Below are 27465 nucleotides of genomic sequence, written 5' to 3'. Positions count from 1 at the left end.
AGGCCCTGCGGGAGGCTGCCGCCTGCCTGCGCGGGGCGGCGGCGCGGGGCACGCCGGGAGCTGTATGCGGCACGGGGGTGGCGAGCGAGGGCTGAGGCGGGGCGGCGGGCGGGGTGCGGCGGCCTGGGCCGTGCTGGCGGACGGACGGACGGACGGACGGACGGACGGTCTGTGAGGGAACCACGGAGTGAGGGGCGCAGGTACCGGTGCTCTACGGCCGACCTCGCGGCCCCCGCCTCACACCGCGGCCTCGGCGGCGCGGCGCAGCCATGTCGGGGCTCCTGGGGAAGCTGTTCGGGACGGGCGCCGGCGGGAAGGGCGCCGGGAAGGGCCCGTCCCCGCAGGAGGCGATCCAGCGGCTCCGCGACACGGAGGAGATGCTCAGCAAGAAGCAGGAGTTCCTGGAGAAGAAGATCGAGCAGGAGCTGGCGGCGGCCCGCAAGCACGGCACCAAGAACAAGCGCGGTGAGCGGGCGGGGGGGCCGGGCCGGGCCGCCCCTTCCCCGGGCAACAGGTCGGGCGGGCCCGGGTGCCGGGCGGCTGGCCGCGCCCCGCGGGCACCTCCGCGGAGCTGCGTTTTACCGCTTTTATTTTATAGCGCTGCCCGGGAGCTGCGGCAGCCCTCCTTGCGGGGCCCGCCGCCCTTCCCCCGCGGGGTTTACACCGGAACGGGCTTTCCCCCACGCGGGAAGGGCAGCCCTGATCGCGTGGAGCGGTGTGGCGAGGGTGCCGCGTCACCCCCACGTGATGACCGTGTCACGGCTCGGCTCGGCTCGGCTCGCTCTCTGCTCCCGCTGCGCCTCCGTCTAGGGGGAGGTTAGGAAAACACTGTGCAGCAGAAGCTGGGGTGTTGCTGGTTGCGTACGGGAGGGGCTGGAAAAGCAGCGCATCAACGTGGAATAAGGCCTTGCTTTACTACGTTGTTGTTTTTTTTCTTCTAACGCACAAAACTCTTTTGCAAACTACTGCTAGGATTTAGCTAAATATGTTTTTATTCTGGTTAGGTATCAGGAAGCTGTAGGTGGCTTATAAATGGAGGTTAGAAATTGGTGTTTGCCAGGTGGAACTCGGCCTGCCTGGGGAGGTCTAGCTATGTATTTGCAAGCCGTGCTTGATTAGCATTAATGGTCTGTTAGCCTGAAAGTAAGAAGTGGGTTGTCGGTTCATGTATTTCAGTGCTCTGATGAGCTTCTTCCTTGTTTTACAACTGTCGTTAAAAGCAGCATTTTCAGGAAAGTGTATTTAGATTTTGGCCTTGGGGTTGCTCTTTTTGTGCTGGGTTATAGCAGAACGGCAGGTTTGAAGCAAGAGGCGCGGCTCTGTTTGTGGCACTGGGAGTTGCTAACACACACAACTACTGACCAAGTAGTAAGGGTTAATCTACCATAATTACCAATAACAGCTTCTGCTTCATATCACTACTTTAGCCAGCATTTCAAGCCTCCTTTCAAACTTCAGAACAGCGTTCTACTCACTTGCACTGTGTGTGAGCGTTTAGTGCGAATGGAGCGAGCTCGCGGGTGCTTGCTGGGCTTGTAGGCAGCGTGGCAGAGGCCTCGCTTGCTGCCCCGCGAGTCTTCTGAAGGACCTCCAGAGAGCTTGGCATGAGGCTTAACTAAGTTAGTTTCTAAATCAAATTTATTGCAACGGTTTTGATAAGTCTGAGTTTCTTGTGCAGTTTTTAGCCTAGTTTGGTAACGAGCTTGAAAGGAGAACTAAAATACATCTCTTTGTAGCCTTCCTCTTCTGCAGTTTCAACATCCTTTGTCTTACACTGGGTCCTGTTTAGCTTCTCCTAAGCTTCTCTTTCTGCTGCTGGTCACTCAGGTCTTTATCTTGCTCTGCTGTAATGTCATCTCTCTCCATGCCTTTCTGCGCATGCTGCTCATCAGTGTGCTCTGGAGCACTTTGGTAGTGGAGGGATTAAATTTCTTCAGGGGCGGAGGAGGGAGAAAAACCTGCCCACTCACTAGTGACATTCTGGGTCAGACTAATTGAGGTCTTGCAGAAGGACAGGATCCTGACGAGTAATTAAGGAGCTGCGAAAAGGAGAAGGGCTAGGGATGGTTTTCTGGTGGAAAACAAAACCTCCTTTTTCCAAAGGACTTCTGAAACTAAGAGGCCAACTTTTATTATTGGGCTGCTAGGAAAGACAGCTGATTATCTGCTTGTTTGCTGGGAAGTGAGTTCCCCTCAGGACAAAGGGGCTGCTCATTTATTCTGGATTCTAGATGTCAGTCATCAGTTGAGCTGTAACAAATTGCATTTGTTTATATGCACTTGATAGGATTTCTCTCTCTCTGACTTCAGGCTGTTTTATAATCCAAAAATAATGTAGTTTTGATGCAAAGTCGCTTAAATCCATAATTTAAGTGAAAATAAAAATTGTTGGGTTTACATATAAAAGTTTGTTTTTGTAATGGAAATATTTTGACATAGTTGAAATGTTTTAGGTAAAAGCAGACAAAAGCTAATTAGCTAGAGATTGTTTTAATTTATTTTTTTGTAAGTGCTGGATCAACTTCTGAAAAATACAACTTGAAGAATCCTTCAGCTTTCTTAGTTCTCCAAGACTTAAGCATTTTTCTCTCAGTATTTCTCTATATTTACAGAGAAGTGTACTATGGATGGTGCATATGTGTCATGTTCCCTGGGACAGTAGTGCTGACATTAATGGAAGCTGCTGTGGTAAAGCTGGCAGAAGAATATACATGTCTGCAGCAGTGGGACAGAGAGTTTACCTGAAAGTTTAAAGGCACCTTAGAAAACCTGGAATGATATTTTTGTTTTCTTAGAGGAAAGATGAGTGTCTGGCACGCTGGGGGTAACAAAAGGAAACGCTGCCTGCTCTCCGGCACACTGTGTGATTGTTTGGGTGCCAAGCCAGCGGGGTTTCTAAAGGCTCATTGACTAATTCCTACAGCACTTCTAGAGTCTAACAAAAACTCAGAAACTTATCGGCCTTCTGATTCATATGCCTGCCCCAAGCATATGCAAGTTTTTATTTATAAACTTATTATAGGTGTGTATTTTTCATAATCTGCATTTAGGATATCCAGGCTGTACAACCAGACAACTCCTCATGAAATTCTGAAGTTAAAACGAATAACTATCTGGTATAAATTTCCTTAGTCTGTATTATTTCTTGGCATGGGAGGCTTTAAACTTTTTTTTTAAAAGTTAATTTTTTCAGGGTCTTTCTGTTCTTTTCTGGCTGCAGAGATGTGGCAATTTATGGTTACCATACCTTTTGAAGTAACTCAAAAAATTTTAATAAGTAGCATTTTTTTTTTTTTTTGCTTTCACTCTACCAATTCCTTCTCATTAGTCCGTGATATCTCAATAGCTCCTGGGGGAGGGAGAGGGCAACAGTCTCCAAGTGTTAGGTTGGTATGAAGGCATATATACTGCTTCTAGAGCTCATTAGGGAGACCAGCAGTTATGGCTTTAATGTGCATGTCATTCTTTGTCCATGGTATAAAAAACTGCTGAGAAGACCAATCACCTTTAGAAGGGTTTCTTGAAAAGCTGCAAGTTAATATTCCCATATTGGGGAAGAACTTGGGTTATGCTTGTGCTCTGTTTTGTGTTCTCACAGAAATGTTGAGCGTATTCTTTTGAAAATGTTGTGAGTCCTGGTGTTTGTCCTCCTCCCTCTGCCCCCCCCCCCACCCCCCCCAAAAAGAGTCTTCACTTCTGCTCTGGCTCATGTGGATTTACTTTCCTCAGTGAAGTTAATGGAAGTAGCAGTAGTACAGCATGGTTTGAACACCAGTCAGCCAGCGTTCTACTGGATTTTAAATCCATCCTGAAAATAAATTTTGCTTTAACAAAAGAAGTGTGCAGCCGTGAGCTTGACCGTTTGGAAGTACTGTGCTGCTGTTGCATCCTTTTATTCCACTCCAGTTTGTCAATATGGTGTTGTTTTATCAAGTGTGAGGTATTTTATCAGGCACTCAGGCTTCATGAAACAAATCAAACTCCTAGATCTTGACAAGGATTATGAAGTTTTGGGGTTCAGTGTTCAGCTTCAGGATAGCTCAAGCTGATCTTAATCACTGCTGCTCCAGTTTTACTCCTTTCCTTGTGGCTACTGCCTGGTTGCATAAAGCCAAGCTGCCAGAGAAATAACATACACACACAAAGAAGCAATGGGTGAATTCCTTGATGTCTGACTAGTTTAGGTATAACTATTCCAGGATCTGTTTCTCATGGAAACCCAAAGCTCAAGTTATGTCTCAATGTGAAGATTACAGTAGGGAGGGAAATCTGACACTGTCCTTGGCTGCCACTTTTATAAGTAGTCCACTCTAGAGTTTAGGTCCAGGGGGAATCAATGCAGTTACATTCCAGCCTGCAACTAGATTTTACCTTTTTATTAATGAACACCAGGTTTACAAACACCAGAATGGGTGAAAAGCTAATATTGTATAAATATGCAGTTAGTACATTCAGGCTTTAGCAGGAGACTGATGTTTCATGGTTTTGCTATCAACTCTGATTTCTGTTAGCTAGTGGTTTTTCTCCTCTGATATCAAAGTTTCTCTTTCACTGTAAATAAATATAACAGTATTTTTTTTTCAGCACCGATGGCTGAGTACACAAAATGAATGCAAAATCACTGCTAGATTCCTGTATAATACAGCCTTTTCCTGGAAAGAGAACTCTCCTATTCTCCACCCTCCACCAAAACCAAACAAAGTTGGTGTAGGCTGAAGCCAAAAGCCACAATTTTACGCCCACCTCTGGTTCAGGACAGATCACAGTGTTGCCACAGGTAAGTCAGTTCAGCTGGCTGGTCTGATGCAAGATTAACTGTTTACCCTCCCCCTACCTTTTTTTAGTCTGTCACATCGGTCTGCTGTTCTGATTTGCCTGTTGCCGCAGGGTTACTGTGTCTGACACTGAAGAGGAGACAACTGCCCCTTTAACTGCCCCTTTCAGTCGAAGCTTAGTTAACCTGCCTGAAACATAGGACTGGTGCGTGGTGGTGTGGCTGTGGAACTGGCACCGACTGGTCTCGAGTGACGTGGCTGCCAGAAGCGGTAGTGCCTTGTCCCGCCTGTTTCTCTTGTGCTAGTGTTAGCATTTGTGTGGGCAGTGCATGAGTTGGATTAGTTTGCTGATCCAACCAAAACCTAACTCTTAAAAAAAAAAAAAGTAAGTTGTTTTGTGCACTTAACCACACATATTGCTAGAAGTGGCAGGAGAGGGAGTCAGGATTGTCACTGAAAGGAGGAGGGCAATTCTGCCTCTCCTGGCAACAGTCCCCTGCCTGGTTGGCTTACAGGTACTAATTGTAATGAAATCTGAGGGTGACATGTCATCTCCCAGCAAGGGGGCCAGCTGATCATTAATTAAAAATTTGAAGCATGCCTGCATGATGGTGTGGACATTTTTGTTAAGAAGTTTGAGTTGTTCAAAACGTTGCAATGATTTGGAATTCAAGGAGGAGAAAGCTGCAACCTCAGGCCTGGTTATGGGCAAAGACTCAAATGACCTGTGACCGTGTCTTAGACATTAACGCATTGCTTGGTAACATGTTTTTAAGGTCCTGCTTGACATTTGGCAAGAGAGTTGGTCTCTGCTCCCAGAATCAAATAACATGAACATGGTTTTGTTTCCATGCATCGTAAGATACTGATGTAGGGGGAGCAGGAGTCCTACAGCAAACACTATCCAGCCCTTCTTGTAGTACTTCAGTCTGCCTTTTCTGTGTTTCAAGTCATAGTCTAATGTAAAATGCATCTTTGAGTTGCAGGTGCTTAACCATAAACCACAGCTTCCGTGCAGGAGTACTGATAGGAGTGCTGGCCTGGGTCCTTCATCTCCCTTGAGGTTAATGAGCATTAACCACCTGGCTTGGGAAAAGTGTGATAATTACTCTTTTTAAATAGGTATTTAAAAACAAGAGGAAACTTCTGGTTTGTAATTCTGCCCTACCTGTGTTTAACAGCAGCTTTTAGAGACAGATTGCTGTAGTATAGAACAGTTTGTGAGGAGTGGGGGGATTCACAAACACTTTTTTAGAACAGCTTTAAAAAGTGGCATAAATGAAAACAAAAAGCCTTGTGTTTCTGCCAGCTGTGTTTTGGTAACTGTATTTGATGCAATACATCCTTCCTCTGTTCCTGTTCTCTGTCAAGCCCTGTCAGAAGGGAAACCTGGCATGTTTGCAGCCACTGACAGTGTGCATTACTTTTTCTCTTCAAATGTATTAGATGTTGGATTTAGTATCTCATTAAGCTCCAGGCCTAGTGATGGAATCCTGCTTAAGGGCTCCTAGTGCTAGTTCAAAACTGTAGTTTGCAGGTGATGCAAATCGTTAATTTGGTTTAACCTTCTTTTTCTTACTCAGACTTGTGCAGAAAACTTCCAGGTTGTTTCTTGCTGGCTGAATTTCTGCTGAGTTGTGCAATGTTTATCCGGACTGGAATATTGTTGGGCTTTGCTCTCATATCATTCAGGCTTCTCTGTCAGTCCCTTCTTGCTTGTTCCGACTGGGTTCTGGAAAGAACCGTTGTGCTCGTGCTTGAACATCATCCGGGAATCTGGATCCCGGACCCCCCAGGACGCTGGGCATGGCCGGGCTCTGTGTGCTCAGGTATGCTCCCTGGTGCAATCTACAGTGCTGCTCGGCAGACAGGCCTGTAGGAAAGGTGCTGTGCTGGGGCTTGGAGTTAAAAATGATCACTACCCCTCACCTGGCCAATCTTGGTGCTTTCAGGCCTGAAGTGATGGTGAAGGACGTGGCCATGCTTCATTGCTGAGCAGGGGATTAATTTAACACAGAGAAGAGAGGGATGGTGTCACAACAAGAGGAGTCTGCAGCCAGTGCTCCAGAAAAAGTTTGTGTGTTTTTTTTTTTTTGTTGATGCTCAGACTCTTTTACAGTTGCTTTTTGGCATTCAGGAATGACCTACCTTTAGGGGAGGGTACTACCACCTCTGAGCTCTTGTAGGGCTCATGCAGACTGTGTTGCCCATAGTATTGGACTTGAGTGGATACCCTCGGTGAGGTCTCCTGCTGCTGTGTGTGTCCATGTTCCTCTGTCTCTCCTTTTCTGGTAGCCCAGCTTTTCCTGCTTGCACACCGTGGGCCTTCTGCCTGCAGGGGGTGTTCTGTGTTGCTCCTGAGCACTTGTACTTGCTGGGGGCAGCAGCAGGCTGAGGGATGCACTGCTGGCACTCATCCAGTATATCTGGGAAAAGACCACTGTGATGATTTTGGCAGCGTTTTGCTCTCTCCTGTGAAATCCTGATCTGTTTGTTAACAACTTTGTTTTTTACCATTGGCCTTTCTTGTTTTTTTTTGGGGCAGTGTGTGCTACTTGTTCCAGAGACTTTGCATGGGATGTGGTGTGAGCAGGGAGGATGTGGCCTGACCTCCTGCAGCCAGCAAGACTCTGAGTGTGTGTTTGTGGGGGAGTGGGGTGTAAAGTAAAATCTTGCTGTTTACTCCCAGCACTTAAAAATGGATGATTTTTGCAAAACCGAAAGTTGGAGCAGCTCACGTGCTTTAACACATTTTCTGTGAAGTTTGCAGCAAGGTGTGCAGCAAACTGGAATGCCTGGCACAAAATGCTTGAAACAGAAAGGATGCAGTTGGAGAATCTTACATAGGCGACGCATCAGATATTGATAAACCTTTGCCTTTCCCTCAGACAACTCAAGGCCCCAGCACACAGCTGATAAGGAGGTTAGTTTTGCTTGTAATCATCCTGGTTGAGTCTTTGAGCAGAAGTGGTGTTACAGTTGCTGGAGATTTTGAGAGATGCGGGCAGGTCTGCTCACAAGGATGTGGCCAGGTTGCAGGTGAGGAGCTTTCCTCGTGGCCAGTACTGAGGGCAGTGACATGGCCACAGTGATCTCCTGCTGGTGGGAACACGGGAGAGCAGAAGTTTCCCCTTGGTGAGGCTCAGTGCCTGGCTGCAGCAAGGTTCCCATAATGTCCTTGCAGGTGGGAGCCCAGTTGGAAAAGGTCTGCTGTGGCTTCCTCCAGGTTTGTTGTTTAAATGAAGCCTTGCCAATGACTATTTTTATAGGGACTAGTAGAAATACAGGGTAATTATTCAGACAGCTCTTGTCTTGCAACTCTCAACTGATTGAGAGCAAGTGATGGAGATTTGGGGTTGTCCAACTAACCAGCGTAGCCATCCTGTGCATACGCTGGGACGTGCATGTTGATCCTTGTGTGCAGCACGCAAGGGCTGTTCCCTTTCCCATTCTAAGCTTCTGCACCAACCTGTGTTCCTCCAGTCAGCTGTCTCCCCAGCTCCTTACCCTCCCCCAGGGAAGGGGAGCCAAGTCAGTGTGTGTCGATACAACTGATGGTCCATCCTGGACTGTGCAATTCCTGCTTGCAGGATCATATCTGGAGCAATAACCAGGTAGATCCACCTTCCACTGCAGCTACTTTCCAGACAGCAATTGCTTCAGAACAGCATACAAGGTTAACAGGTCTCTGTCCCCCAGTCCTTCATCCAATAGGTCTGATGTGCTGAAGTCAACAGTTGGTTTAGACACAAGGTAAACCAAGAGTCTTGGTGGTGTGGGCACCATCCTGATGGCACAAACGCCTTGAGGTTAACCAGATAGTGACCATTTGTGAATTTGGCTGCGTATCTGCATCTTGAGTTTGTTTGGATGCCTGCTGCTGTGTTACTCCATGCATGCAAGGACTTGCAATGTAAAACCTGTCTTTTTGGAGCCCTACTTTCTGTTAAGGCTGTGCTTAGCTATGCTGGCTGTTTCACTAATGTGGTGGTGTATTAAGTGTTACCAAACATCTGTACTGTATGTGCTCTTCATGGCTTGGCAGGAGCTTATTCAGGTTTAAGGATGTTGTGTTTACTTCCAGGTGACTGCTCAGATGTAGTGAACTGAAAATAAACACAAATGCCAGGGTGACAGGAACATCAACTGATGATATTCAGAAACTTGCAGGTAATTTTTGTTAGCTATGAAATAAAACAAGTTGATATAAAACAAATTTCATAATGGGCTAACTAGGAACTGTGCACAGTCATTACATCTCCCTTGAGGGTGGTACCTTAATAAAAGGTCTTGAGAGCATCCCCGCGGTGGGTTCAGCATGTGCAAAGGCCGGGGAGGAAACTGAGTGGTAGAAAGCTGCTTCCATTAAGTGCTTCCCTGGCAGCACCATCAACTTGTGATGCGAGGGCTGCAGTAACAATGCTTACTGCTAAACCTGGCTCCTGGAGCTGATCACTGCCTAAGAGCATGGGATTGCCATTAAAAAAAATGCAATTCAGTTCTGGCCTTGAGAGACATACTGCAGTGTTGCTAGCTAAGTGTTTGGAGGTTGATTCAAGAAGTACAAACTTTTTTTTTTAATAAATATGGTTTGTCTTATTTGCTTTATAACTTTTGGGTTTCTAAAGGCTTCTGTTTTCATTTTTTTCCCCTTAGTTGTTAGTGTTGGAATCTGAGCATTCATGAAAAGAGTAACTTTTCACATCTCAAAAATAGCATAACTTCACCAGATGATATGTTAAGAGAAATGCTAAATATTATGACAACCTCAAAGAAATTCTTAGATTTGGCAACACTCGAATAATAATTGCCCAAAGCTGGAAAATGCATGACAGATTACTCAGGCAGCCACTTGCTTCATTCCCCAGGAAGAGAAGATTTCAAAACGGGCCACTTAAGGGCAGGATCTTCTGAGTTTTGTGACTTAATCACAAAGATATTGTTAAACAGGGAATTCAGTTGTTTGGGTTTTTTCCCTGTGAGAAAAGAACGTTTGGAGATACTTAAGAAGAGATACTTCTGTTCTTGTAAAGCTGAACCTCTACCTGATGCGTTTTTGGCAGGGATTCAGAAGAAGGTTATAGTTTTTCACTGGAATTGTCTTCAACAAGGTATCTTAGTCAATCACAAAAGAAAGAAAACCCATAAAGAGTATTTGCAGGCTGTGAAAATCCCAAGGAGTCCTTAAACATTATTTTCTCATCCTAAAAGTTTAAACTTTTGTTGAATTCTGAATAATTATCTCTTTTTATATACATATAAAATTCTGGTGTGAAATAAGGTGCAGATTTTTAACAGCAAAATTATTGGGCAGTTTAAAAGGGTAAGGGAGGATAATTTATCCCAGCAGCCTCAGAAAATATCTAGATGTATTTGGAAAGAAGTGTGTGGTGGGTAAATTGGTTTTGGAGATGCCTTGCAATCCCCTGCTGTCATCTAACGATATGCAGGACCACAAGAGGTGAAACACTGAAAATTAGGAAATATGGTGGATCAGATTTTAATGTAATGGTTTGAAACATTAGGCCTAGATGATTTTGGCTGGTCTGGCATTTCTTAGGCTCATTCTAGCTCCTGGGTGGAACAAACCCATTGGCTGCTTCCCTGCAATTTGGATCTTTCTTTCCTGATTTTTCTCATGTGGGCTTCAAATCTCACTATAGTTTTAGTTTACATTTTTCCTTTCTTTTTGGGCAAAACTGTCCCAGACTCACCTAGATGTTACTTTACAGAGAATTACTGACCAGGGGATCATTGCGTTGGCGTTCAAGGGGCAGAGGAATCAACTTCCAAAGCTGAAGTCTTGCTTGCTTTCTGGAATCTCCACCTCTGTGGCCTGAAGAAGGCCAGGCCAGGAGGAGGTTACTCAGCTTGCTGGTTCGGCATCCACAAGTGCAGTATGTTTCCATCTGTAACTTTCAGCCTCATCAATTCACTCACTGTTTCAGGAATAAATAGCACTGTAATCATGGATTCTGACCTTCGGAAACACGCTTGCTGCACTCCATATGAAAATGGCTGCTGGTGACTATTTTGTAAGAAAGGGCATGACAAGGAAGTGCGTTATGCTTCAAGTATAGCTGCCTTACGTCTGGGCTCTGGGATGTGGAACAACATCAACAGTTGCTGGTGCAAAGGTCGAGTCGGTGCTGATTAGGAAGAACACCGAGCAGTGCTGCAGTCGGTGACAGTGTGAAGGTGGTGCTTACTGCTGTGTTTGGGTATTGTGTGTATCAAAGCTCTGCTGTTGTGCAGGATGCTTTTTTCTTTTTTTTCTCCTTTGTGTATTTATAGATTTTTAGACCAGGAATGCTTATTTTTTAGTTTAATCTCTTGCACAGTAGACTAAATATTCCGGCAGTATTTTGCTCAAGAGGAAGTTGTAATCTTGTGTTTTAAATACAGGTAGGACAGAAACCTTCTATTTTCTGCCTGGGTTTGGATGTTTTATTGGCGTGTAGTGTTAATCAGTCACTTCATCTCTGAGCTGGGAGTAGTTGCTTTCCTCTGATGATAGGGTTTGAGAACTTTATTAGATGTTTGGTAAACAGACACAGAAAGATAAGTAGAGGACCTAAATTGAACTCTGCTCATGATACTCCCTTCTGAAAGCACAGCATCTCCTGAAAGAAAGACATAGGAGGCTGGTGCAGGCATTTGTGAGCTGCTCTCTGGGGGTCATGCTGGAGATACGAGGCCCTGGCATCGTGGGGAAATGTGTGATAATGACTTCAGACATTCAGCATAAAGTGACTTCCATACCTGTATATATCTTCTAGACATCATAGATCTCAGTAGGTAGTCCTCATGGGGAAGGAAATCGTGCTGCTTTGCACTGTATTAGCCTTGGAATTAATGTGAATTTATTTTTAACCGTATCTCTGTCTCCCAACCGCTTTCACACCATGATGCTTAAAATCAAACCTGACTTCTTGGACCTCTGACATTTTGTTCTGTGCCATCAACTTGGCTCGGTGCAGCTGAGTATTTAATGGAAAACCAGTTAGGAATATGCTTATATATCAATCAGCTTAGCGGCCATGCTTGCTTTTTTCCTCTTCAGTCCCTTGTAGGAGGCTTGTATGTTAACTGTTTCAGAAAGGCTTAATGTTTCTTGTCATTTAGAGAAATCTCACTAACGTGCAGGATGTGGACAAGGCTCTGCTGGAGCACAGGTGGGATAGGAAGTATTTCCAGAACTGGAAACAGCAGCAAAACAAAAGTGCTCAGGCAGACACTTGCAGGACAAGGATGTTCTCTAACTGTTATATCTGATGTAGTTACATGGTTTTGGAAATTCCCTGAAAAGTTTTGGAAACACCCTGAAAAAAATCTGATGTTTAGGACCCTGAATAGAGAATTAAGAGTCACCAGCTTCTGCATCTTGTAAGACTCACCTGGTCTGGGATGAGCATTGCTTGGTGTGTACTGCGGATCTGTTGTGGCAAGATACTACCTTGATGCTCTTTACTGGGTTTGGTTTGAACCAACACAAATGTTCTTCAGCTGGTTAACAGTTTCTTGAGCTAGCAAATCCCTGCAGAAAGGTATTTATTCAAGGCTAAACTCAACGGTGCGAAAGAACTTTGGTAGGACTGTAGTGGGATTTATAGCTACCTTTTTGTCTGCTTGTAGCACTGGAGGATGTTTTGTGAATTGCTTTAAATTACCTTTTTGATTCTCCAGGATTTTTTTTTTAGGATATTTTAGGCAGGTTGCTAATTCTCAATAGAATGAGAAGATGAGCAGTTGCTGCCTAAGATTAAGCTACTCTACTGCTGGCAAGGCAGCCAATTACTTCTTAAATCTACTGATGCCTCTTGTTTATCCCATTTCAAGGACGGCGAGGATGTTGTTTGTGATGAAATTTGCTGCCGAGGCAAGTGCCAGGAAGATGGAATGATATTTTCAGAAGCAGCAAAAATAATGACACTTCCTTCTGTTGAGCAAATTATAGATGGATACACTATCTAATGTACAAGACAGCCACCTAATATTAAGCTGATTATCTCAATCATCTCTAGTGTCTGGGCTTTCTGCTAGAGGGGCCGAGAGACCCCCATTTGGGAAGCTACTCTGCAGCTATCTTGCACTATTTATTTTGGCATGGCTGACATTTGGTGTACATTATTTTTGAGGCCACTGTGGAACTTTTTCATCCCATATTAATACTTTTGCAGTGGCATCTGCTGCTGCCATTTCTTCTCCCATTTGCCAGAGGAAATGTAAGAATTGGATGTGAAATTAACTTATTTTTTTCCCCACAATTGGAGTAATCAGAGCTGTTAACCCATGTGTCTTCCTCTGGATGAGAAGCCTTTCTATTTTAGGTTTCAGTGTGTTTTTTAGCAGATTTTTGCAGACGCAGGAGTTGGATGGACAGGAGAAGTGAGTGTTGTGAGCCAGAACAAATTCTCTGGGTTCGTAAACACATGGACCTTGATACAAGTGTGTTTATGAATTAAGTGAAACTCTTGAATTATATTCCCAGTTTTTCCCAGTGCTCTTTGAAGTAACTGGTCCTCTTGCTCCTCTTGAGTTGGGACATGGTTTTGCTAGCAAAACTTAGAGTTGCAAGTATGTAGAAAAAGAATTCTTAAGTTCTTAATTGTTTTTTATCTACTAGTTTATACTTTTTGACTAACGATATTTAAAAACATTAATTCAATAGAACTGCTGTATGCATAAATATCCCATTAACACTATTTGTCCTACAAGTGTATAAGCATTACTTATTTGCAAGAAGGCTGTTGATTTTTAATGAAATCACTGACACATTCATAGTCAATTTTTCCTCTCTGAATGCGCTACTGTGTAGTAAAATTGTATTTTTATTATCCTGCTAACTTCTCACAGTGAACATTTTTCTTATTTCACTAATAAGCTGTTGTAAATATTGCAAGGAAAATCTTAAGACAACACCTCTGTTAATAATTTGCTTATATACAATTTGAAATACTTTAAAAATACATAAAATCAAATTCTTACAGACAGAATTTCATGAGAACAAAGTGAAATTATTTGAGTGAGCAGTCATGCTTTTCAGACTGTGAGTGCTGACAGAGGAGGATAGTCTGGCTAAATGACTCTACTCTTTCCACTTTTGAGTGTTCATTAGTCAGAAGTAGTGACTGAGAACCCTGACACGAGTTCCTGCTTATCAGTTGTGTTGGAGGGCTGGGTGCTGCCGTGGTAGGCATAATAACAAAACCCTTGGCTTCTTGTTATTCACTGTGATTGAACGGCAAGTGTAAAACTTCTGCTGGAATTTCAAGGGGAGGCTATCACAGAAATTCAAACAAATAGGAAATTAAAAACAGTATTTGCAGTTCATCATTTGAAGACTGTAAATAAATAAAAAAACCCCAAACACGACAAACACCCCTCCCCAAAAAAGAGAAACAGACGGAGGAATAGCTTTTTATGTATTAAAAAGTTTGAGTTCTTAAACAGGCTATAAAATGTTCTTCAAATGTACTCTTATACATGCTTTTTATGTTCAGGTAATTGAAGCAGCCAGTCCAGATCTAACTGCTTTTGACTTGGCTGCTGTTTTACTGCGCTTCTCCGTCTCTCTGGAAGCTGATGTTTTCTTTGTAAGAATTTCTGTGTAAAAAAAAACAACTGCAGAGATGAGGCTGATGCTCATTAACACTGAGACATTTTGTATTACTTTGCCAGTGGAAAAGAGGTCATAAACTATTTACATCAATTTTAAATGGTCAGAGCTCTGTGGTTAAATCCTGTGAATAAAAATTTGCTCTAACATCCCAGTTGTAGCTGATAATAAAGACAATTAATATATCAAAATGTCACATGGATAAGATAATTTTGAGCCTGCTCACCATCTCTTGATGGCAAGAGTCACCCAGTTAGTTTTAAATGTATTACCTTTAATTTAATTGTAATAATATATATAACTGTTTTTTCCCTAGTGCATACTTCTTTATGTATTCCGTTGCAAACTTTACTGAGACTCAAATAAAGTACAAGTAAATTGTGTTATGTGTTGGTTGGTGGGGGTTTTTGAGTACATTTTAAGTGCATGCAATACATAATGCACATTGGACTTTAAAACACACACTGTGCCTGGTGAGCATAAGGTACAAGTTGTAAAGGTTGTTTAATATACCGAGTGTTTACTGGCAGGTTCTTGCTGTCATTTTGTGAAAACTAACTTCCTATGTAATGATCAAATAGTTTTGCTATCACTGGGTCTGTGTTGTTTCATTAAATGAACAGTATCTTAAATGTTACATTTTTTTTTTTAATAGTAAATTCTCAATCTACCACCAGTTTTCTCTTCTTGCATCATTTTATCTAATCCTTGGCTATTTAGCAGGCCAGGAGGGTAATCTGTCAGTTTGTTGTAAAATCGTTCAGCAACTTCTGTCTTTTCCTCATGTGCAACCTGTGGGAGATTTGAGCTAAAAAGGAATGAAAAAAAAAAAAAGGGGGGGGTGGGTAGTGGGCCAAGAAAATAATCCCCTCTGAAACCAGCTAGTGATTTGAACTGTTACTACTGGTTTTATATGTAATAGGGATATTCCAAGGGTATGTTAACCCTCACCCAAAGGCAGGAGGATGCTCTGGGGGGAGAAACTTCTGTTGTTATCGAGTGATTTCCCCAGAGCGTCACTTCTCACTGAGGGAAGGCAGCTCACGGGACAGCGAGTGCTGATCAGGGATGCTGCCTGTCATTTTTCAGTACCTGCTCCCCGTGTCCTTCGTTGCAAGTCCCATCCCTAGGGCCTGGGAAGGTTTTATACAGAGCTCCTTCAGCTCTGTGCAAGAGTAGTGCCATGCCGAGTGATCCCGCGAGGGCTGCGCCTTGCCCCCTGCTCACCGCCTGCGACACACTGGATTTACCAGCAGTGCTTAAGTAATTAATAACATGCAGAGATCATAGTCTGGATTTTTCTGTGCTTTATTCTGTATAAAGGCAGATACTTCCATAAGAAATACACAGCCACAACATGGTGAGAGTAAGCATCAGCCCTTATTTGTTTCGAGCCTCTGAATATCAGGCCCTTTGCAGGAGCTGCTGTGAGGGTGAGGGTCTGGTCCAGCGATCTTGGAATCTTGTATAGATTTTTAAGATAAGGAAATTGTAGCACTGTTGGAAAAATTAGATTAGCCATTTCTAGAAAAATAGGCTGGTGTTCTTTTTAGCAGCAAGTTCTGGGTCATGAGTGAACGCTGTCTGGCTAGGCTAGAGAATAAATGCTTTAAACTTAATATATGGTTACAGGTCCTGCTGAAGCAGTTCCACAGCAATTAAAGCTGAGTATTAAATTATGTTGCCTGCCTATGTAATTAGTATCTTGGAAGCAGTAAAGACATAATTAGGTGTGTGGATCCTGAGGACTGCCTCTTCCACGGTTGCCTAATCTGATAGCAGTCTTCATGAAGAGCAAAGATAGGCTGTGTTACACTTTGACTTCAAACACACATCCATTTCTTGCGTGTGTATAATGCTAGAAGACATATTTGTAGCCTTCTGTCTCTGTTTCATATTTATTTCAAATACTAGAAACTGATTTTTTTTTTTTTTTGAAAGTAAGAGCCAATGTCATTCCCTTCAGATTAAGTATTTATAACTTTGACTTCAGTGAAAACTTAATAAAAATGTATTACTCTGGCAGTACATAACGTTTCAGTGGGTAATTATGCAGATGGTAAAGACTTTTGCTGGAAAAGAGCAACACAGCTGCTCATCAGTTTTTAGAAATTGACACTTAAATAGGAGACTAGAGATGAAGTAGCTGTAGATCAGAACAGAATCACCTCCTTGGAGCTATACCCCTGTTGGGTACCACCACTCTGTAAAGTATGATAACAACATAAGGAAAATTTGCAGCCCTATTATATGTGCCAGCAAAGACTTTTGCTGGTCCTGCAGGAGTTTGTGGCAGTTACCCAGCGAGGCACAGGCGTGGGGGAAGCCCCTTGGCCCCTGTGCAGAGGTCAGCATGGCTCCCAGTTTTGCTACCAGATGGGCCCCTTCTCTAGAAATTCCTTGTGGGCTCTGAGGTGTGGGTATTGGCGTGGTGTGCTTATCCAGAAATATCCAAAGTTGGAAAATGGGTCGTGAGAGATGGAAAAATGACTTAGCTGTAATGGTTTTACATGATTTTAAGTATTTCTCTGAAAGAAAATGCATTTTTATGAACTCTTTAATAAAATTAGATGCAAAGAAATGATCATTGTGATCTGTTTTCTAGCTGAGACAAATACCAATTAGAAAGGCCTGCCCCAGATCCTGGCAGTCTCCACCACCCTGTGCAGAGGGCAGGTGTCCTGGAACGCGGTCCAGAGCATCGTGGTGTGGGTGCCTGGGAGCACCCCTGGAAGGGGCACTGTGAAAGCACTGCACTGCCACTTGCACCAAGGAGAGTCTCGAATGTCAAGTGCAAATCCTCTTCTTTGGGGGGAGGAGTGTGGGAAATAGATGCGAGTGACCTAAATTAACTTGGTATTTTATTAGCTTCTCGGCTTAATAAAATCTTCTACTTATAAACAAGGACTTTACATTAAAAGTTAAGGAAGGAAATACAGATGAAAATAAATTGCAGGAAGTTGTGATCATCTAATTTGAGGCACTGAATACCTTGTTCTACCTTCCTTAGTGCTTCTAGATGCAAAAAACTTCAGTCTCTTGTGTAATACTTTCTTCATTGCAGAAACTCATTTATCATTTTGATGTTAATTGACCTGTGCTAAATATTCATGCTGCCATGTTCAGACACAGAAGCTTTATGCATGGCCCTGAGTTTATTGCTGGGGCTGTGTACCAGTCCTTACTCCTGTTAGGCTGCTGAAACTGGCATTTCTGCCAGTCGATCTTCAAGTAGGTGCAGGTGGGCACGATGGTTATGGGAAGCTTTGTGCTTGCGTTGGTCTTATGGGGAAGAGGAGAAAATACAAATATGTATCTTGGCCGCTCTTGGTCTGAAGAAGTTAGAAAAGACACAAATCCATTTCAAGTTTTTACTGGAAACAGGCAATTTTTAAAATGAGCATGTTTATATTCCCATTCCTAGGCAGGTGTCTGTGTGCCAGGCTTTTGACTGTAGCAGATCTGGGCGTGGTGGGTGCTTGGCCGAGACACCAGCAGGAGCTCGAGGGGGTTCAGCGGGAACTCGGCAGGTTGCGGGGCTGCAGCATGGACGCAGGTGGGAGATGTGTGCCACCTTCCAGCTCTTATGAGGGGGGATCCTTGCTCAGTTCTGCAAGCTGGAAGATTCTGTACCATGCTTTTGTAAAAGCAGAAGCCTTGATCTATATATACAAGTGAGAAATTAATCAAGAAAAAGATTTACAGAGCAATGAAAGCTGGGGAGTGCAGTTCTGGAACACTGAACTGGCATGCATGGGAACAGGAAGGATAGGGTTACCCAACAGTCCTGATAAAAACTCCTGATCACAAGCTCTTGTACAGTGATGATTGCAACGTTTGGTGTCTGAGCAGCTTGTTTTAAAAGTACATAAGCATGAAATGTAGCTATTCTCAGAGAAAGCTAGAGTGGGAACTGTACATAAATTGTAGCACTTTGCTTGGGTTTGTAGAATGGTTACAAAATCTCTGGTTTTGCCAGTAATTCTCCATGATGCACAAAATCCTCAATAAAGAATGTTCTATCACTGTCTGACACTTCCCCAGCAACTGTGGCTATATAAACACAGCCTATTAACAGTTTTATCTTTCTGAGTAAGAAAACTTTATATATCCTTAATTAAGCCATTAGCACAGAATTAACCAGACTAAATATACCAGTATTGCATTGCTCATCACTTTATGATCTGGCATAAGGCTGGAATGTTTCAGATTATACTTGTGTTGCGCTTGATTCTGCAGAGCAAACACTGTCCTTTGTGTTACATGAAAACCCAGTCCTCTTCCTACCCCTGTCAAATGAGAATGGATGTTGGACTGTCCGCAAAATAATGGGGAGACTTACTGGTTGTTGGAGTGGAAGTCAGTGAAGGGGCTTGGTTTGGGTCTTGGGCTTCTTTTGGAACAGTTGAGGTGACCTGTGCTTCTGTGATTTTGATCACTTCTAATTTATCACATCATAGAATCAAATCATATAATCATCAAATGGTTTGGGTTGGCAGGGACCTTAAAGCCCCCCCAGTCCCACCCCTTTTCCCACGGGCAGGGCCCCCTTCCCCCAGCCCAGGGGGCTCCCAGCCCCGTCCAACCTGGCCTTGAACCCTTCCAGGGAGGGGGCAGCCACAGCTGCTCTGGGCACCCTGGGCCAGCGCCTCACCCCCCCCACAGGGAGGGATTTCTGCCTTACATCTAATCTAAGTCTCCCCTCCTCCAGTTTAAAACTTACTCCTCATCCTATTCCCACACCCCCTGATCCAGAGTCCCTCCCCACCTTCCCTGCCCCCCCTTTAAGCCCTGGGAGGCCGCTCGAAGGGCTCCCCGGAGCCTTCTCTTCTCCAGGCTGAACCCCCCCAACTCTCTCAGCCCGGCCTCCCAGGGGAGCTGCTCCAGCCCCCCCAGCATCTCCGTGGCCTCCTCTGGCCCCGCTCGAGCAGCTCCGTGTCCTTCTGCTGTTGGGGGCCCCCGGGCTGGCCCCAGCACTGCAGTACATACCAACATGTGCTACTTTGCATGCCTGCCAACCTTAGCTCTACCTTCACAAAGTGCTTTTTTATTTTGTAATGCATTTATGTAATTTGAAAGTAATCAAATACAGCATATTAATAACCATTTGTAAAACTGAAGGTATATGTAGAGCTTCTGGATACCAGAAGGACTTGAAGGACTGTCAAGCTTCTCAAGATGGCATCTGACAAAATACATGGGGTGCCTGCAGGCTTAATCTGCTTTTAGGAGAGGAGCTACTTTGTGTGTGTTGCAGGAACATACTCATCATGTCACAAAGTTATCATCCCTGTAATAGGGGAGATAAGGGAGACTGGCATCGGGATTTCCTACTCCGCTCCAAAAAAATCTGCCAAGTTTTGAAATGACGTCTTTCAGAGATTTAAAGATTTAAAGCCTTTATTTGCTTCCATTCCTGATGCGTGTGACTGAGCTATTAGTGTTACCTAAAAAGCGGATTTGTGCCCGGCATGCAATAAGCCAATCTTAACACACTCAGGAGAGATACTGTATTTTATTAAGGTGATTGGTGAACTCTTCCACAAATAAAGCACACCTAACAGCAGGTTTAGGTGCTTCTTTTATACACAAAAATAAGAGGTTAGTACTTTTCCAAACATGCCTATTAGATACTGATTGGTTAGTGATTATAATACAATTATAATACAGATTACATAATGCTTTTATCACTGCATGTGCTCAGGGGAAGGGTCTTCAACCTGGGCAGGGGCTGTTTTGACCCAGGGGTGTGTTTTTTAGTATTATGATGAAGGTAGTTCACTCTTATGACACTTAAAAATTTAGTTATCCTGCCAACTTAATGAATCGATTAGTCACTTTGTCAGATTGTCAAATAATTCACCCTTAACACAATCAATCCTTGGCATTCTTATTACGATCTCATGATTTACCTGTTATCTAGAGTTTGGAGGTCAAAGCCTGCTCCTCCTAAATTCCTTATCCCTAATCAGGGTCATCTCGGCCACGATTCTCGGTCTTGCTCGACCGATCTTTATGGCCCTGTAATTGTCCCCATGTGTTCTGTAACTATGGCTACCGCCAAGTTTGATGTATACTAAACTATTGTCTATAGCCAACAGCAAATGTGGAGTATACTTCTATCAATTATTAACTATGACCACCTGCAAATGTGAAGTGTACTACATCATCGGGAGATCCAGGACGTTGATTTGTGGCAGAGCTGATCCCGTGTCATGTTAACTGTTTTCTGCTACGAGTCTCACAGAGATGAAGAGACCACTGAAGAGATGAAGCGTGCAATGTGGCTGAGTTCAGAAACCGAGAGTAAGGCTGTTAGGACAGCAGCTTGTGTCCAAGCTGAGTTTTTGAAGTACACGGCTGTATTATATGAGCAGGACTGTCATGCAGCGGACAAGCGTGTTTGTGTCAGGAGGGGACATGGAAATGCCACAAAGGGCAGTTGTACTCATGACTTACTCCGTGCGATACTTGGTGGTTCATCAGTTGGCAGTGCTCAGTGCTCGGTAGGTCTTGCCCACGCTGCAGCTCCTGCCAGAACTTTTAGCCACATGCAGGCAAGATTATATGTAAATATAGTCTGTGTTCACTGTCAGCGTTTCGGGCATGGACATGCCCCCGTTGCCTGTCCGGGTGTTTCAGGAGGAGCTGGCTGTCGACTGCTGTCACCGCCTGGATGCATACCTGTCCGGGTGGGGTGGAGCTGAGCATCCCAGGAGGAGCTGGAGAAGCCTGGCTGTGCAGCGAGTTGGACCAGTCCTCCCTCACAGGGTGATCCCCGTGGGTGTGGGGCTCTGTGTTGGTGCTGTCATGGGTGGGCTCCTCTTGCAAGGGCAGGCATGGTGCGAGTGCTTAAGAGCAGCAAATCGCTCAAACCAGTTTAAGCGATGGCACCTCTTTTCTCATGTCCATCAGTAGAGACTGGTGTGTGCACAGTACCTTGTAGCAGGAGTAATGTGAAATAGGTGTGTTTCACAGCATTAAGTAGCCAAGCTGAAGAAGCATTTGTCTTGCGTTGTGTTTGAATGAGCTGCTTCTCCCAGCAGCTGCACAGGTGTTCAGCTGGCTGGTAGGGACCTGCAGCAGCATCAGAAACTCATCTGACTGGAGCTACCCCGACACTGTGCCTCGATGTGGTGGTGAACAACGATGTTTTTAAGTGTATCAGCTTGCCTGTTGAAGCCCGTTGTTTGTTGTAGCGTAGTCTGGTCTGTGGTGTGTTAGGAGTGACTGGATGACTGATCCTTGAGCGGCTTTTTGGCTCTCATATGGACAGTGGGCATCTGGCCACCTTTAAACAATTTGTCAAAAGAGGCACTTACAAGGTTGCCTAACCAGGCAACTTAATTTATCGAGGAAGAAAAGCGGACAACAAACAATAGAATGTGCTAAATATTTCTCTGTACTGAGTGGCATTTGGTACAAAATGTGAATGGCTGTTTCAGCAATATATCTCACAAATCCTACTCTTTTCTTTGTTGTTCAGCTGCTCTTCAGGCCCTAAAGCGTAAGAAGAGGTACGAGAAGCAGCTTGCACAGATAGATGGCACGTTATCAACAATTGAATTTCAGAGGGAAGCCCTTGAGAATGCCAACACTAACACTGAAGTGCTTAAGAATATGGGTTTTGCTGCTAAAGCTATGAAAGCTGCTCATGACAACATGTAAGTTACTCCCTTCTGCATCTTTCTGTAGGACCTTTAGTTTGTCATTTGATCTGCTAAATGCCAGTTGTTTCATAACCAAAGGTGGAGCTACAGTAGCAAAATCTTCTTTTAAAAGGCTGTAACTTAAACTAAAATACTAGATATACTTTCATATTGAACGAAATATGTATCGGTGCTTTCTGAGTTTGCCACCATTTTATACTGCACAAAGCTGCTGCCTTTGTCCACCAGAAGACTAGCACCAGTGTAGTCTGAAGCAAATGGGAGGATGCACCAGTTACAGATCCACCTAGCAGCAGCAAGAATTTTGAGCCTCAAGGGGAGCCTTAAACTTCATTCTGTGCAGTGGAGTTTGTGTATGTAGCAATAATTAAAGGTAAATTGAATTATGGGAATGTTGTACTTGCTCCAAAAGCAAATATTTTAGATTTAATAATGCTGGATCAGAAAATAGAGCAAATTATTATTAATACCAGTAATGCAGAACAAAACCTCTCCATATGAAGTCTCTGTATATAACTGGTGTGAGCTAAGCTTTTAGGGAAAAGTAAAAAATACATACATAATTTTGTTGAGACAGGAGGGATAAAATTCAGACTTGCATGCAAAGTGTATTTTGGGAAAGGACCTCTTAAATGTCACCATGGTGTGGCATTTCTGAAAACCCCAAGAAATACAGTCTTAAGTGTTGATTGGGAAAGTGCCTGATTATATTGACCTCTTCCCTTTCTTTTACAGGGATATTGATAAAGTAGATGAATTAATGCAGGACATTGCAGAACAGCAAGAGCTGGCAGATGAGATCTCAACAGCCATCTCAAAGCCAGTAGGATTCGGGGAAGAATTTGATGAGGTATGCTTTAAATTTGCCTCTGTTTATATCGTGGAATCATAGATTCATTTAGGCTGGAAAAGACCAGTTTTTCGAGTTCAGCCTCTAACCCAGCACTGCCAAGTCCACCACTAAACCATGTTCCTAAGCACCACATCTACAAGTCTTTTAAACACCTCCAGGGATGCTGACTCATACGAGATCCTTCTTTAAAGAGCTGCGTATTGCATGTGTCTAGGTGTAATACTAGGATATAAAACCTCTCCTGGAAATTTTTACTAGCTGTTCCTACCAGTGCATAGAGCTGCTGTGACCCTGACTTTGTGCTGAGAATGGTGTGAATGGTCTGATCTGAGAATGTTTGGACTTAGATTTCTTCTCTTCACTGCTTTCCCCACGCACCCTCCTCACCTTCCGAGAGATCACGTACAGGAATTCAGATGAAGAATCAGACTCCTCATCTCAGTTTGCTCTCATCTTGTGTGTTTAATCAATTTTCTTTAATAATATGACCAGCTAAATTTAGTTGCTAATAAATATGACTTAAAATTTCTGCCTTTTTTTTTTTATTTTTTTTCCCCTTTAAAAACCTAGGATGAACTCATGGCAGAACTAGAGGAACTAGAACAAGAAGAACTAGACAAAAACTTGCTGGAAATAAGTGGTCCCGAGACAGTACCACTACCAAACGTGCCGTCAATATCAATACCATCAAAGCCAGGTATGTATGGCCCTTTACCTGAAAGGTTTTGGATTCTTAAAAAGTGTGCTTATTTAACTGCCAGCTCCTCAGATTTGAGAGATCTAGCTGCAGGCAACACAGACGTTTGCTTGAAATTGCTTCATGTATCACAAATTACATCTAGTGCCATTTTTCTGTGGGGGCAGCCTACCTTTCATAAGAACCACAAAAATGCATAGCTATCAGAGCAACAGTTATTATCTAGTCTAGTGCTACCAGTTAATGTACAGTGTGGATGATGCTCAGGGTAGAGTGGAGTTGTGGAGAAAGGAAGTCTTCTACCAGTTGCTGCTGGCCCAACAGGAAAGTAATCTTGACAAACATACCAGGGCTATAAAAGGGAGTGGAGAGTAAATTAGCTTTTGGAATTAGTCCCAGACTGGTTCACATTCCCACACTGACCCATGCTTCCTTGCTGCTGCTTTGTTTTTTGATTCGATCCCTGCTTTTCTGGCTTTTGGGAGCAACTAGCCTCAGAGTCCCCTCCTTGGGGACAGCTGTTGCCTCCTCTGAGGTTTGCCCGTACTCATGCCAGACAATACCAACCGTAGGGTCATGCCAGTCTTAGAGCACATATATCTGGGAAATTTTCATTAGTGTGATGATTTTATGTGGAGAATGGGCAAGAAATATTCGTATTTACACAGACAGTTCAAAGCTGCTGTTAAATCTGAGCTGACCACTCTTCTGTGAACTGGAAGTGATACCTCATGAAACATAGTTGAGTTGGAGTACATCTGGCAAGCGTTAATGGAATAGGAAGCTTTACTAGCCTATTTTGCTGAATCTGCCTTAGTGTTTTATGAAAAAGTTACAGGTTTTGCAGCTCTATTTCACATGTTTCCTTAGGAAAAAATGGTTCAAAAAACTAGTGGATGAAACCAGTCCCAGCTGGTCAGTGTATTTGTCATTCCCTTGCTGCCTTGCCAGGCTTGAAAGGACCTGGGAAGCGGCTGACGCTGCCAAACAACGATGTTCTGCTTTAGGTGGCACGCTATGAAGTTAACGCCTTATGCATTACAGTTCTTTTATTTTGACATAATTGATTTTGTGTTTTTCTAGTTCTGTTTTGCTAGGCAGAATTGCTGACAAGTGTTGTTGTGAGGGGAATGAGTTATATCAGAGTATCTTAAATCTGAGACTTTGTCTAGATTTGGATCCAACAGCAGCAGAAAGAGATTAAATAAAAATGTGCATTACCGTTTTATTTCCTAGCTAGTTTAATGAGGTTTGTTCTCTAAAATATTCTTTGGGTGTGGACATTAAAACACTGACTTGAAACTAAGATACTTTTTGCATCATATTAGGTAGTAGTGACTGCGCACTAGTGAGAGACATTGTAACTGTGCACATATTTAAGTAATTACACAGCATAAGAGTTATGCAGACGTAGCACTTCCTAAAGTAATGAAAATAATAAAAATTATGAATGTTTTTGTAGTAAAAACTATGAGTATAGAACTGTGTTTTATAGGTTTTATGTTAAGCAGCTTTTGGATGGAAATTAAAATGCCATTAATGTATTTAAATAGCATGTTACTTAAATAAAGCTGCCTCTGAGACTGGGATTTGGTTAGTAAACCTTGAGATTCTGGGATGGTGGTGGGTGGGGGTTTAGAGGTTTTTTTTGTTTGTTTTTGTTAGTTTTTTTTTTTTTAATTAATGTAAATTGGTTTTCATTTAAAATTGGCTTAATGTACACTGGGATTAAAATTTTACTTTTGGTCATCATGGGTCAGACTTTAAAGGCACTACTTCACCTACCAACACAGGTACATGCTTAATGTGTCTTTTGGAAATAAGTAATGTGTCTTCTGCAGTAGAAATGACTCTATTACCTCCTTTTTATTCATTGAGTGGGAAATGATCGTGAGCTTTCTTGCTTTTACAGTTCGCAGGACCTGTCTGGATTTTGACTTAATCAGTCTGAATGAGAAAATTTTGCTGCTGCCTGTCAGCTAAGTTGATGTCAGAACAAATTCAAGCAAAAGCTGATTTTGTTTAACAGAGACTGGAAGAGCTTAATATAGAAAAACAAATTTCAAACTTATACAAATGATAGCTCTTGAGTTTGACTTAAAGCTGACTCAATTCTCTCTTACATAAATGTTTCATTTGGAATGACACAAACCATTTTGAGTATGAGTTATTTGACTCTTTTTCCCCCTTTGAAGCAAAAACACTGTCTGAGGAAATGACATCTTTTTTTGTTACTTTCCAAAATTATTGCATCAATTTCTGGGTTAAAACCTTTTTTCTGAGTTATTGGTTTTCATCTCCAGAAACTGGACTTGTCACGTTATGATAAATAGCAGCATTTGCTCCCCTGGAAGGACCAATAATGATGATAAGGCAGCGTGTAGCCTGCTACTTACAATCCACATCCACGCAGCTACTAGTGAGCACGACAGGAGGAGGGGGTAACTAGCAGGGTCCCAGAGCTCGTCAGCTCTTCAGCCCCTTGAGGAACTTGAACTGACACAAGAGTTGGAGATCTCCAAATTCTGTACCTGGCTAGACCGAAACAGAGTAGCCTCATTTGTTGCACTTTGAGTACTTAATGATGGAATAGAGAATTTTTTTTTTTTTTTCTGTGGGAGAGACTGTAATACTGGAGACAACGGATGAATTTCTGTAAGAAACTGTAACTCTCTGAGAAGGGCTCAGAAGCTGGAGGCTTGGGGTCGTCTTCTTGGAGACTCGGTGGTTGTGGAAAACAGCAGATACGACTGGTGCACACATCTTAACCTTCCTGCATGTTTGCATTCTTCCCATGTGAGCTATTGTCTTTTTCCACCGAAAGTGATAGTGTCAGAAAGCTTAGCCCGTGCTGGCTTTTTCAGAATGCACTTTTTACTTCCAATTCAAAAAGGTCTCGTGTATTTTTTTTCTTCTACTGGCATTTGGTGCTTCGTGTATTGCTTAAGTCAGTGGCACAGAGGTTTCTCTCCTGTGAAGAATTGAGACAGGGTTCTGTCAAGATTCCCACTCATTTGTTTTCTTTTAATATTTTGCAGCCAAGAAGAAAGAGGAAGAAGAGGATGATGACATGAAAGAGCTGGAAGCTTGGGCGGGAACCATGTAACCACAGCAGTAACTGGCTGGAAAAAGACTTTGATTACCTGTTCTGGGTGCAAATGTGTTGTGTTGAGGAGAAAGCATAAGCAAAATGTCTTTATCTTTAATTTTAACCCAAAGCAGTGGGAACTGCATCGTTGTTTTCTGCATAGCATGGTCTGCACAAAGGAAAGAAAGGGGAGCAAGGGGAATTGCCTGCAGTTTATACGGTTGAATTTCTGTAGAAAGGTATTTGCGAAATCAAACATTCAGCTTTTGGACTGTGCTACTGCCACTGCTGGATCTTCATCTTCAAAGTTTGGGCCATATTGAATTGAAATAAGCTGAAAAGCACTCTGTAATTTTAAGTCAGTTTAAGTGTGTCTAGAAGTCTTGTAAGGCATTTAAAAACCAGGAAAAGTCATAAGCCACCATCGGCTTCTTATTGTGTTTAGGTGCAACAATGCTTTAGGTTTTTAGTTCTTTGCAAGTTATATTTATATCCCTTGACTGATGTGTGGCCAGCCTTGTGTTTGTCACCGCAACAAGTAGTCACAATTCCCATTTTAATTGGTGGTAATGATTTGCAATGACAAATGCTATCTTGGAAGTAGGGAAGATTTAAATTTCAGTTGTACATTTTTCTACATAGCACTACAATGTTTATTGCTTTTTTGTGATAATTGATAACCCATTCAGATACATGCACACAATTATTTTAATTAAGAAACTACTATGGATTGCACTGTATTAAATATCTTGATTAATTTTCA

General features: G+C 43.0%; 1 protein-coding gene across 1 annotated transcript; it reads left to right on the top strand.

Moving 5' to 3' along the window:
- The first annotated feature begins 86 nt into the window (after positions 1 to 86).
- CHMP4B (charged multivesicular body protein 4B) lies at positions 87 to 27465 on the top strand. The gene is made up of 5 exons (XM_033001253.2): positions 87 to 465; positions 21881 to 22058; positions 22800 to 22914; positions 23488 to 23614; positions 26653 to 27465. Exons 1-5 carry the CDS (start codon positions 270 to 272, stop codon positions 26718 to 26720), a joined length of 684 nt encoding a protein of 227 aa, XP_032857144.2. The 5' UTR covers positions 87 to 269; the 3' UTR covers positions 26721 to 27465.

The sequence above is a fragment of the Tyto alba genome, unplaced genomic scaffold, assembly GCF_018691265.1.
Source record: "Tyto alba isolate M040663 unplaced genomic scaffold, T.alba_DEE_v4.0 Super-Scaffold_33, whole genome shotgun sequence".
NCBI lineage: Eukaryota > Metazoa > Chordata > Aves > Strigiformes > Tytonidae > Tyto > Tyto alba.
The sequence above is the reverse complement of the archived record's forward strand: the minus strand, read 5'-3'. Positions and strand labels throughout refer to the sequence as shown.

Excerpts from the sequence above, each read along its gene's own strand:
- CHMP4B (XM_033001253.2), top strand. The coding sequence starts at position 270 with ATGTCGGGGCTCCTGGGGAAGCTGTTCGGGACGGGCGCCGGCGGGAAG. Across the intron at positions 22,059-22,799 it reads AAAGCTGCTCATGACAACAT|GGATATTGATAAAGTAGATG; the intron begins GTAAGTTACTCC and ends TTTCTTTTACAG. Across the intron at positions 22,915-23,487 it reads TCGGGGAAGAATTTGATGAG|GATGAACTCATGGCAGAACT; the intron begins GTATGCTTTAAA and ends TTAAAAACCTAG.